This window comes from Hyla sarda, chromosome 2 (assembly GCF_029499605.1).
Source record: "Hyla sarda isolate aHylSar1 chromosome 2, aHylSar1.hap1, whole genome shotgun sequence".
In the NCBI taxonomy this organism is placed as follows: domain Eukaryota; kingdom Metazoa; phylum Chordata; class Amphibia; order Anura; family Hylidae; genus Hyla; species Hyla sarda.
The window spans coordinates 406,500,819-406,514,165 of record NC_079190.1 but is presented as its reverse complement, the minus strand read 5'-3'; the positions used below and the strand labels follow the sequence as shown (position 1 = coordinate 406,514,165).

Genomic DNA, 13,347 nt, shown 5'->3' with positions numbered 1-13,347 from the left:
GTGCCATAGACCGCCGCCGCCACCCGCTTCTCTCCCCCTGCCTGTCCGGGGGTCCTGAGTCCTATCACCGCCGCCGCACTGCTCCGCGCCCCCTACCGCCGCACCGCGTCACACCCCCACCGCACCGCCCCGGTCCCATTGCCTCCCCCATCCCCGGTTTTATAATTACCTGTTCCCGGGGCCTGGGGTCCACTCTACATCTGGCTCCGGTGGCGTCCTCCTGAGCTGTCACTGTGCGCACTGATGGTGACGTCACGTCGCATCACGTCACTCGTCATTGCGCACAGCGTAAAGCAGGACGCAGCAGGAGCCAGAAGTAGCGTTGACCCCGGGAACAGGTAATTATAAAACCGGGGATGGGGGAGGCAATGGGGCCGGGGCGGTGCGGTGGGGGGTGCGGCGCGGTGGGGGGTGCGACACGGTGCGGCGGTTTCGTGGGGGGGCGGTCGCGGTGCGGTGGGGGTGGGGCCGGGGGTTGGGGCATTATCGGCATATCGGCAAGATAATTGCCGATACCGATAATGCCCAAAATCGTGATCCATATGTAATCTCCTTACTACTGGGGTGACACACTGCAACAAACCTCCTCTTCATGTAATCACTTTACTACTGGGGTGACACACTGTAACAAACCTCCTCCTCATGTAATCTCCTTACTACTGGGGTGACACACTGTAACAAACCTCCTCCTCATCTTATCTCCTTACTACTGGGGTGACACACTGTAACAAACCTCTTCATAATGTAATCTTCTTACTACTGGGGTGACACACTGTAACAAACCTCCTCATCTTATCTCCTTACTACTGGGGTGACACACTGTAACAAATCCCCTCCTCATGTAATCAGCTTACTACTGGGGTGACACACTGTAACAAACCTCCTCTTCATGTCATGTTCTTACTACTGGGGTGACACACTGTAACAAACATACATACACACATCATACATACACATACATCTATCATGCACACATAATACATGTACACATAAAAAAAATCATATACACACATATACAATACACATCCCCAACCCAAAGCCTCTCCTTACCCCCAGGAGATGACTGCTGGAGATCGGGTTGGCTGAGGCTGCCTTGCTTATGTGCCAGGGTCACGTCAGCAGGGGCTCCCAGCAGCCCCTGGCCTCCTCAGCTGTGCAGGGCCGCAGATAGTAGAAGGAAAAATATAAAGTGCTGGCAGTGATCGCCAGGGGCCCGAGCAGTGGAGCGCAAGCAGCGTTCATTCCTCCACTAAATATGATGAGGATGTGAGGGGGTTTACTAGTGGAGCGCTGCCTGAGCGTGGTGATGTCTGATTAGTGGAGCACAAGCAGTGCTTCTCCAGAATGCTCAGGACAGGGGGAGGAGTGTTAGTGCCTCAAGCCCTGAATACTGCATTTTGCGCGAAATCGTGGTAAAATCATGTAAAAAACGCTGTGATTTTACTGCGATTTTGCGCAAAATGCAGTATTGTTAGTAATGCCCTAAAGCTTTTCAGGGGCCCCCTTTTGGATGGGGGCCCTAGGCAACTGCCTAGGATGCCCCGCCCTAACGCCGACCCTGACCGTGAGTCTTTTTGGATTTTTAAGTTAAACACGCTTTGGCCCCTTGGTTTCAATGTGATTATTGAAAAAAACAACGCACAACTAATGCAAAATGGCCTTTTTTTGTATTTCCCATCTGTTGATTTTATTCTTTTTTCATGTATTACCTGAGTTGTGATGTCATTTCCTATTACGTATATCTGTATTTAAACACTGGTAGAAGGAGTCTAGGCAATAGTGACATGTATCTCACCAACAGGGTTGTTACTGTCTACAATTCTGCTGTCAGATATTTTATAATTAGAAAAACATTTTCACAAAACACATAAAAGTAGGCTCCAACATTAAATCAGCAGAAAACCTGATATGCATGCAATGTTGACAAACACAGTTGGATTCAGGAGACATGGAAAACCATTACATGCCATGAACATGTGTCAGGTATTACCTTGTTCTTTTCCAATTGGTATATGAAGCATGATTTACTAACATTATACTGTGTATGGGGACTTTTCCAGTTCAATATCACATTTTCTTTAGTATATTTCACTGTAAGATTTGATGGTGGATTGAGGAATTCTTAAAAAAAAAATGAAATGCATATAGGTTATAAAGAATCAACACAGGCAGGTTTTGCTTTATTCTGCTGAAATCTAGGAGGGCAGAAAAATAGTAGCTGTGCCCTTTAAATATGTAAAGCAGGCAACATAAGAAGAGAAGCAAATATAGGACATACAAGCACCTGATCACACAGTTGAGGGCATGCACTATCACTATACACCTCCAAATAAAGGCAATAATACCTCCAGACAGTGACCATGTAGTGGCCACAAGGTACCAGTTCCACACATTGCAAGTGTATCGGAGAATTTGGTTCTGATCAGACACAGTCACAGGCAGAATATATAACAACTGAAGATGATCTATGGCCTCTCTCTCTGAATAAAGTGACAAGTGGGTGTTACCAGTTCATTTGTACCTGTATAGATGCCATTGGTGTCTAATCATCACTGGCAAAATGAGGTTGTGAAGGGCAAAATCTTAGATGGTAACACCCAGTTGTCAATCACGTCTAGCAACACAAATATTTTCTGTAGAACTACGGATTCATTTTAATAAGTGAGAGCTGCAGTGTATAAGATTATATACACCAAGAACTGTCCAGAGCAGGAGAGGTTTGCTATGGGGATTTGTTCCTGCTCTGGACAGTTCCTGACATGGACAGATGTGTCAGCAGAGAGCACTGTGGTCAGACAGAATAGAACTACACAACTTCCTGATAAGTACTGGAAGGCTTAAGATTTTTAAACAGAAGTCATTCACAAACCTGTGCAACTTTCTGGCACCAGTTGATTTAAAAAAATTTTTTTACACCGGACTACCCCTTTAACCCTTTAAGGGCACAGACCATTTTGGCCTTAAGGACATTTTCATGCTTGTCTTTATCTCTACTTGTCTTTATGTTTTTTCCATTCACAGACCCATATGAGGGCTTGTTTTTATGGTGACCTATTGTACTTTGTAATTTTTTACAATAAAATTTATGGCAAATGTATGGCACAATCCAAAAAAAATATTATTTGTATGAGGAAATTAAGAAGAAAACCTTAATTTTGCAACTTTTGGGGAGTGTCGTTTTTACGGTATAAATGGCAAGTTTTCTTTATTCTGTGAGTCAGTATGATTACAATAATAATCATGTTCACATGCTTTACTATCATTGTAATGCTTACAAAAAAAAACTCTTTTAAATAACTATGTTTAAAATTACCCTATTCTGATCCCCTATAACCTTTCTCATTTTTGTGTGTACAGGGCTGTATGAGGGCTAATTTTTAGCACTGTGGTCTGTAGTGTCATTTTAATTTTTTGTGCCGTGATGTGACCAAGAATCAGCAATTCTTTTGTTTGAATTATTTTTAGGTTTACACTGTTCACCCTATGGGATATTAAACATCATATTTAAATAAATCAGGCATTTATGCATTTTATTTTTTTTTATGAGAAAAGGGGACAATTTATATTTTTATTATATTTAAAAAGATTTTTTTTTTATACATTTTTCACTTTTTACGTTCCTATAAGGGACTTTCAATAACAATCATTAGATTGTTAATGACTGTTCAGTACTATGTAATATCATAGTACTAAAAGTACTATTGGCAATCTTCTTGACTAGCCTGGCTCTCCAGACTGCAAAAAGCTTGGCAATCCTGCACACTGGAGGGAGGTAAGAGACCTCCGGTGGCCATTTGCACTTATCAGACCCCTGCAATTGCACAGCCTCTGGTTTTACTATAGATGCAGTGATCGGCATTGATCATGACATCTATAGGGTAAATGGCAGACATCAGCGTGATCGCTGCCAGGTTGCTACCCCTGGCATGACTCGACCACACAGGCAGCTGAGGTGATGCAAGGTACAAGAGGGATTAAGCAAGACATGGTCTGGATAGCAGGAGGCCAGGGCTGGCAGCACAGGTGCGTAGACAGAAACGTAGCAGGAGGTCAAAAGGCCAGCGGCAAGTAGCAAGGTCAGGTCATGGAATTATAGGGTCTGGAACATGGCAAGGTAACACAGAAGACATTTTCTTTTGGCACTAGGGCAACAAAGATCCGGCAGGGAGTCATGGGAACTGATACTTATAATAGAAGGTGCAGGTGAATTCACTAATTAAGAGCGTACTGGCCCTTTAAATCTGTGAGCTCCAGCACGCGCATGCCCCAGACTCCTAAGGCACCGGCGCTGAGGAAGGACAGGGGAAGCAGGAGAGCACAGAGGTGAGCGACGGACTGGGACTCGCATGCGGGCACGTCCTGCAATGCGAATCCCAGCCCCGCTGGCTGGAGAGAGGACAGGAGAGCGCTTACGGCCAGAGTGTCTGGCCACAGTGCGGGTTGTGACACTCCCGGCTCACACAGCAGGATGATTGACAAGCCAGGAGCCTGCATGAAGCCCTGCTTGTCCCACCCACACTTCCTGTATTTTGTTTTTGCAGAGACACACAGGGTGAAAAAATGCTGTCTCTGCAGCTATTGCCTATCAAATAAAAATGTTGTAACCAATGTAAATTACAAATATACATATAATGTTATTATCTACATTATATAAAAAGTTTTAAAGTGCACTTTAATCCCTTAACGACCACGGACGTAAATGTACGTCCTGGTAAAGAGTTACTCCGCGCACCAGGGCGTACATTTACATCCTGTACATGACCGCGAGCACTACAGGTCCCGGCTGCTATCAGCAGCCGGAGAACCGCCGGTAATGGCGGACATCAGTGATCACTGATGACCGCTATTAACCCCTCAGATGCCGTGATCAATACAGGTCATAGCATCTGCAGCAATGCACATGTTTACATGGATGAGCAGATCGCCTGCGGTACTGCCGCAGTGATCCGATCATCTAAAATGGCGGACGGAGGTCCCCTCACCTGCCTCCGGCCGTCTCCAGGGATCTTCCGCTCTGGTCTGAGATCGGGCAGAATATCGCCGATAACAATGATCGGTGCTATGCCTATGCATAGCACTAAACAGTATTAGCAATCAAATGTCCCAATGGGGACATAAAAAGTGTAAAAAAATAATAATTAATAAAAAAAAAAAAATGGTAAAAAAAAATAAAAAATACCCTCCCCCAATAAAAATGTAAATTGTCTGTTTTTCCCATTTTACGCCAAAAAAAGCGTAAAAAAAATGAATAGACATATTTTATGTCGCCACATGCGCAAATGTCCGACCTATCAACATATACTGTTAATGATCCCGTATGGTGAACAGCGTAAATGTAAAAAAGAAAAAAAAAGTCCAAAATTGCTGCATTTTTGTCACATTTTATTAAAAAAATTATAAAAGTGATTCAAAAGTTTCATATACAAAAATGTGGTATCGATAAAAAGTGCAGATCACAGTGTAAAAAATTAGCCCTCATACTGCTATGTAGAAAAATTTTACATTTATAGGTGGTCAAAATAGGGCGATTTTAAAGATACTGATTTTGTACAAAAAGTTTTTTAACCCCTTAAGGATCAGGCCAATTTTATTTTTGCATTTTCGTTTTTTCCTCCTCGCCTTCTAAAATCCATAACTCTTTTATATTTCCATGTACAGACCCATATAAGGGCTTTTTTTTTGCGTGACCAATTGTACTAAAACCTATCATTTTACCATAAAATGTACGACGAACCCCAAAAAAAAAAATTTTTAGGGAGGAAATTTAAATGAAAACCTCAATTTTGCACATTTTGGAGGGTTTCGTTTTCACACTGTACAATTTACGGTAAAAACGACGTGTTCTTTATTCTGTGGATCAATATGATTAAAATGATACCTATAGCTAGATACTTTTATATTTTTGTACCGCTTAAAAAAATCTAAAACTTTTTGTATAAAATCTGTAATCTAAAATCGCCCTATTTTGACGTTCTCAGACCAGAGCAGGAGATGACGGGAGACGGACGGTGGCAGGTGAGGGGACCTAAGTCCGCCATTACAGATGATCGGATCGCCGCGGCAGCGCTGCGGGCGATCCGATCATCAACTTTAACATGCACATTGCCGCAGATGCCAAGACCTGTACTGATCACGGAATCTGAGGGGTTAATGGCGGACATCTGCGCAATCACGAATGTCGGCCATTACCAGCGGGAACCTGCCGTGTATGATGTGAGCACCGCTCCGATGCTCACGTTCATACACAGAACGTAAATGTACGTCCTGGTGCGTAAAGTACCGCCAAACCAAGACGTACATTTACATTATTCACAACAGAACCCTTTTGCTAACACAGACCCCAGAGTTGACTCCTATGTGAATTTTGACCTCAGACCTGACCCCTAAATTCATATTCCAGACCAGATCCCTCTATATATTAACCCTCATTGGTCCTGGGATGTTCTTCACCTCTAGTTGGTGCCACACAGATATTTCTCCCATTGCCGCCCCCACAGTTCACAGTGGGTGGCATAATCCCCCACACACCCCCCATTTCCGATAGCAGCGCTGCCGGAGTGTGATTATGCTGTATAAAAGTAGTGCTTTACTATACCTTTCTCTGCAAGTTTGAATTTATCCTTGAGAACATTAAACCCGTCTCTTTTCAAAATAAAAAATACATCCGTAAAAAAATTTAGACGTAAATCATGAAAAAAGCAGCTGTCCATCCTCATTTCCAGATCACGTATGTATTGCTGGCAGTTTATGATCGTGGATTGTCTGCAGGAAAAAAAAAAACCACAGAATATTCCATAAGCTGTATCATTGATGTTTATTATACAAATACAATTGGTCTTACACTTACTCTAGAGAAAGCGTGTACTCGGTGTTATGGGGTACATTTTCACTATAGTTCCATGAACATTTCATAGAGGATGTGTTGTAAACTATGCAGTCAACATTTTCTGCCATCTCAATTCTTCCTGTAAAACATGACACACTTATAAAAGTCTTCATAGGCATTTATTGTTCAGCTGGTATGTGGTAAGAGAAATATACAGTAGTCATACTTCTGATGAAGAAGGATGGATTACAGGGTGGGGTCTGTTTCATAACAGTCAAGACAAGATGTAGACATTCTGTTACTTAGGTAGATTGGGTACATGTATTATGTTTCTAAGGTTTCTTTTTTTGAACATATCTTTAGATGCCTAACACGTGATAGGATAAAGGTAATGGTAAAGGGTTTATAAACTTTTCTTGAATGGGGTCTGTTATTATTAAATAGGTGCTGTCAGATACAAAACTTTTTATATATTTCACATCTTGACAAAACATTAACCTTTCTAATATACTTCCTAAGAAAATTTTATTTCCTTTTTTACAGAAATCATGGCTTATAAAATCATGGCCTTGTCCAAGCTGAAGCACAGGCATGGACAAAGTCCAGTAAGTGAGGGTAGACTAGCACTCCTTTGTGCTGTCTGATAGGACAGGAGAGAACGCATATATGATAGCCTGGGGGAGTAGGGTAAATGGGGTGTAGCTGTGCGGTGACTAAAGGGTGTCTGGTTAACCCTTTCTATTCGTGACGCCAGGGTGAGGGCTCTTCTGTAATGCTTGTCCTACCGCCACCCTTCCCAAGAGCGATAGGGAGGTATAGAATAATTGAATGTCCACAACTGGAGAGTTTGCTGAAAACAGTCGGAACTATACTGAAGATTTTCTGCAAGCATCATAACCGGAACAGTCTCTGTACATGCAAAGTCTCTTGAAGATTGCCAGTGGTTGGGACCTTAATCAATTTAGAGTTCGTAGACTGATATGCTCTGTTCCACTGGATTTAGGGGATTTAGTTGCGGTCCAGTAGTATCACTAGCTTTAGCGGGGATTAGTTTAGAACTCACGGTTTAGTTTAGGCTGAGGCCGATAGGTTTTCTGGCCTAGCATGTCTTTGAAAGTTGCGCAGATCCGTCCTGCTAGTCCGGCATCCACGAGAGCAGCAACCCAAGAGAGCGATAATTGGCTACAGCTCCCTTATATGGGCGGGGCTGGACTAGAGCTAATTGGTCCAATACTTCTGTCAATCACCTTCACATAGAATTATGGGTAGCATGTGACCCAAGGACCTCCAAAGGTCCTCTAACATACCATAGAGGAATTAACATAGTCACATGACTGAAGGTCCTGCGACACTAACAAGGTAAGTATTAATATGCATGATATTAAATATACATTTTTAAATATGTACATGGAAACATTATAAAATTAGAGTAGAAGAAAGGTGACTAGGGGCTGTCCTACCTGGGGGACCCTACCTGAACGTAGTAACGGTGCAATACGGTACCGGGACACCACACATAGGAGTCCTATCAGACAGGAGAGAGCACAGGAGTCCTATCAGACAGGTGAGAGCACAGAGGAGTACTATCAGACAGGTGAGAGCACATAGGAGTACTGTCAGACAGTAGAGAGCACAGAGGAGTCCTATCAGACAGGAGAGAGCACAGAGGAGTACTATCAGACGGAGTACTATCTGTCTGACAGGAGAGAGCACAGGGGAGTGCTATCAGACAGGAGAGAGCACAGAGGAGTGCTATCAGACAGGAGAGAGCACAGAGGAGTGCTATCAGACAGGAGAAAGCACAGAGGAGTACTACCAGACAGGAGAGAGGGCAGAGGAGTGCTATCAGACAGGAGAGAGCACAGAGGAGTACTATCAGACAGGAGAGAACACAGAGGAGTCCTATCAGACAGGAGAGAGCACAGAGGAGTACTATCAGACAGGAGAGAGGGCAGAGGAGTGCTAGCCCACCCTCACTTACTGGACTTTGTCCATGCTGGTGCTTCAGCTTGGACAAAGACATGATTTTATAAGCCATGATTTCTATAAAAATGAAGTATATCTTTTCTCTTATGAAGTATATTCGAAAGGTTAATGTTTTGCCAAGATCTACAACATATAAAAAGTTTATGAATCTGACAGTGCCCATTTAAAGAAAAAAAAAAAAAACTATCTTGCAGTGCATGGGGAGATATTAGAAAACCCATAGAAAATGGCTTGCTTCTTACTAACACATTTTGATAGTTCTATCATTCTAAGACATAGAGGCCTAACCTGTAGCTTCTGGGCCCCAATGCAAAATCAGCAACAGGGCCCTATGTGGCAATTATAATACTGGTTTCTTATGGAGCAGATGTGCACCCTCCTTAGGCACCAAGTGCGACTGCTACTTCTGCACCTCCTATAGCTACGCCCATGCTAAGACAACATGGAGGCTTAATGTTCTCCATAGCTAAGGCTCTGCAAAGAGTGTCCCTATCCCTATCAGGGAAATTGCATACAGGAGCAGGGACTCATGTTAAAGACAGGAATCCCTGCTCCTGTACACTGTAGCCTTGGAATTCTCTGCCTTGATGTCCAACAAAAATACAAGGCTGTCCACAGGTAAGTGGGTGCTGAATGCACTGTCGCTCTGCACCAGGTCTGGCAAATGTGTACAGCCATCTGAATCTAATTTCACAGCTGATTCAAACAACAATGCTGCAGAAAATGTGAGTGCTATGTAAGCCACAGAAAATATAGGCTGATAATTCTAGCTTCTTTATGGACTAGGAAATAGGAGGGAATGCAGGAATGTATCACTTAGAGTTAATTATGAGGTTGAGTGAATCATATACTGTATGTTGTATCTCCTCACTGTTCATATAAATGATGTGTTAATTAAGGTTGTATGGTGGGAAATATGTATGCATACTTAAAATATATGAACATTTTAAATAGCTTTGTGGAACTAATAGTTCATTTTTGGTGGATTCATCTGAGGAAGACATTAAATGAAATTGAAGTTGAGGCATGAAATGATCCAGGAAATTGCTGATGGTTACGGGAAGTTTTGCTAGGTGTGGTCCTGTAAGTTTAGCACAAACGCCACTTCTGATGAAAACAGCTACACTATGATCAGTCTTTGGGAGAGCTAGAAACTGCAAAATACCCATATTTATTGATAACAACACCACATGCGCCAATGAAACTGGAGAGACTGGTTTATGGGAAATGAGCTTAAAGGGGTAGTCCGCTGCTCAGCGTTTGGAACAAACTGTTCTGAACACTGGAGCCGAGAGCTTGTAACATCATAGCCCCACCCCATCATGAGGTCACACCCCACCCCCTCAATGCAAGTCTATGGAAGGGGGCGTGACAGCTATCACGCCCCCTTCCATAGACTTGCATTGAGGGGGTGGGGCATGATGTCATGAGGGGGCGGGGCTATGACATCACAAGCTCCCGTCTCCAGCATTTGGGACAGTTTGTTCCAAACGTTGAACAGCGGAGTACCCCTTTAAGCTCATTTCCCATAAACCAGTCTCTCCAGTTTCATTGGCGCAATGTGTGTTGTGCCATATTTGGCAACATTTTTTGTCACATTTACCTACGCCATACCCCTTTTTTGGACCTGCAAATGTGTATACAGCTCAAATGTGTGCCAGTTTTTGGTGTAAATTGTGCCACACATTTGGCACATTTGCAATAGTAAAGCTGGGCCCATGGCACAATTTTGGAATCTACAGCTTTCTGTAGCTTGAAGGCATAGGTAGGTACAATTGCCACATGCCCCTGTATAACTCATAGGTTGTCATAGTATGGTTATAGTATAGTTGTATAGTATAGGTATAGTTGTCATAGTATGGTTATATGCGTGAGCCTTATGTATACAATCACTCTTCTATTATCCATAGAGTATGTGTATGCATCATAGTTTCACATGTGTATACATGTCATGAATTACATAAAGTTGCAGCGCGTTCCATCATCTTACCTTTATCAAGACAAATTTCTGAAGCATTTAGAGGTTCGTCATTGTACAGTGGAGTCACCCGGAAACAAACTGTACTGGGGAGGTCATTCTTCAGATATACCGCTATCTCTTTCCCGCATACCTGTGTCTATATAACAAACATTAACTGGTCACAATTGTATTACGTGTCAGCTTATGGAGTGCCTATGGGTCTGTGCTATAGACCTGTAGTGCACTCCATGTCATTGCTGCGTACATAAGGCTGTATTCTAAGGTGTCATGCAAGCAACAGAGTTGTGTGCCCCAAGCATTTATAGAATGCCGCTGCAGCTCCATACTACAGATTCACAATACTAGATGGGACCTCTATATGGCAATGCCAAATATTTCAGATCTTTATTCAGTTTGGAATTAAATGACAGGATTTTAGAAATGTAATCTTATATTTTAATCTAATACCTTTTGCACAGCCTAATAGGGAATGCCGAGGGACGATCTGATAAGCCTTTATGAGACCCTGATTGGTGACCCAGCAGGATTGTGTCCTGGGCTGGTGCAACGATTTTTGCCACCCCCTTGAGTCTGTTCCTTGGTTTAAAAAAAAAAACTGTAATTTTGTCTGGAGTGTGAACATGATCTCAGGCTGTATTCCCACATTTTTTTTCTGAACATTACCCCTATACCATGACTGAATAACACTGCCAAACCAGTACTGATCAATACCACCATACCATGACTGGATAACACCAGCATACCAGAACTGAACAATACCCCCATACTTTGACTGAATAACACCGCCATACTAGAATTGAACATACCTTCATACTATGACTAAATAATACTGCCATACCAGAACTGACCAATACCACCATACCATGACTGAATAACACCAGCATACCAGAACTGAACAATACCACCATACCATGACCTGATAACACGGTCATACCAGAACTGAACAATACCACCATACCATGATCTGATAACACGGTCATACCAGAACTGAACAATACCACCATACCATGACCTGATAACACGGCCATACCAGAACTGAACAATACCACCATACCATGACCTGATAACACGGTCATACCAGAACTGAACAATACCACCATACCATGACCTGATAACACGGTCATACCAGAACTGAACTACCACCATACCATGAATGAGTAAAAATGTACTGTACTGTGATTGAATACAGTGATCATATAAACACATAGGGGGATATTTATCAAAGCTGTCTATGTCCCGCATCAATATAGACCAAACCACAGAGGGTTAGGCTGGTCTATTGTGCGCCTAATTTATCAAAAGGCGCATGGCTCTTGATAAATTCTGCGCACAGACTTCGGGATCTATGCTTTAAACCTCCTCCAGCATGGTCTGACATTCTGGCCTACTTTCAGCCGATGCGACTTGTTGCTGAAAAGTCGCTTTTGATATATTCAGCACCAATGCATTTTTCCATCTAAAATAGACTAGAATGCATCATGTTCTAAAAATCCTCTAGAGCAAAAGTCGCAAAAAAGTCGCACATATTTAGACTGCGACTTTCTGTGCGACAAATTAAGACAGGAAAAAACAGTCTAAATCCTTTCATAAATATCTTCCATTGTCGTGGAAATATTAAGTTGTCACATTGCCTCCATATTATGGCGTAGGTTCATGTGTTGTCTACTGGTCACCATAGATGCAGATGTGGTGGTTATTGATGGCACATGGATTGGTGTCATATCCTCTGTAGGCTGAATCATTACCTTGTAACCTAATGCTGACTGTATGTATGGGGATAGCTTTGTACTGTATGTGGAAGTGGCTTTGGAAACCCTCCCTTTTGTTAGGTATAAGTAAACATAACCCACACTAGCAAGGGGGATTCTTCCTGAAGCTGGTTGGAGAAACCGTGTTGTTGGATCACAATATGTTGTTTGTGTTTCTTCAACTATGGCGAATTCGCTATCCTGGCAGACCGCCCTGAGCCTGAATTATTACAAGTCTGGATTCCAACAACAACATGCACTCAGTAGCGTACCATCAACTGCAGACTGGACAAATTATTGTGTGAGGGTCATTATCTGCGCTTTGATCTATAGATTTCATTTATACCATTTTAGTTAGAACATATCAAAAGTGGTAAACATTTTTTATCAACTGGTGCCAAAAAGTTAAGCAGATTTGTAAATTACTTCTGTTTAAAAAAAATGTATCCTTCCAGTACTTAGCTGCTGAATACTACAGAGGGAATTCTTTTCTTTTTGGATTTCTTTTCTGCCTGACCACAGTGCTCTTTGCTGACACCTCTGTCCATTTAAGGAACTATCCAGAGCAGCATATGTTTGCTATGGGGATTTTCTCCTGCTCTGGACAGTTCATAAAATTGACAAAGGTGTCAGCAGAGTACTGTAGACAGACAGAAATAAAATCCAAAAAGAAAAGAATTTCCTCTGTAGTATTCAGTAGCTAATAAGTACTGGAAGGATTAAGATTTTTTTTTTTATAGAAGTAATTTACAAATCTGTTTAACTTTCTATTGATTAAAAAAAAAAAAGTTTACCACCGTAGTACC

The 13,347-nt window shown here is 42.3% G+C and overlaps 1 protein-coding gene across 5 annotated transcripts in view; it reads right to left on the bottom strand.

The window, feature by feature from the left end:
- Positions 1–13,347, bottom strand: part of LOC130356819 (granulocyte-macrophage colony-stimulating factor receptor subunit alpha-like) — a 48,809-nt gene that overhangs the window by 20,082 nt on the left and 15,380 nt on the right. For all 5 annotated transcript variants that reach the window (XM_056558801.1, XM_056558798.1, XM_056558800.1 and 2 more), the window contains 4 exons: positions 10,803–10,929; positions 6,848–6,965; positions 6,596–6,762; positions 1,991–2,121 (listed from right to left, as the gene is read on the bottom strand). In XM_056558801.1, coding sequence (XP_056414776.1) covers positions 1,991–2,121; positions 6,596–6,762; positions 6,848–6,965; positions 10,803–10,929 — 543 coding nt within the window. The remainder of the gene's footprint in view (positions 1–1,990; positions 2,122–6,595; positions 6,763–6,847; positions 6,966–10,802; positions 10,930–13,347) is intronic.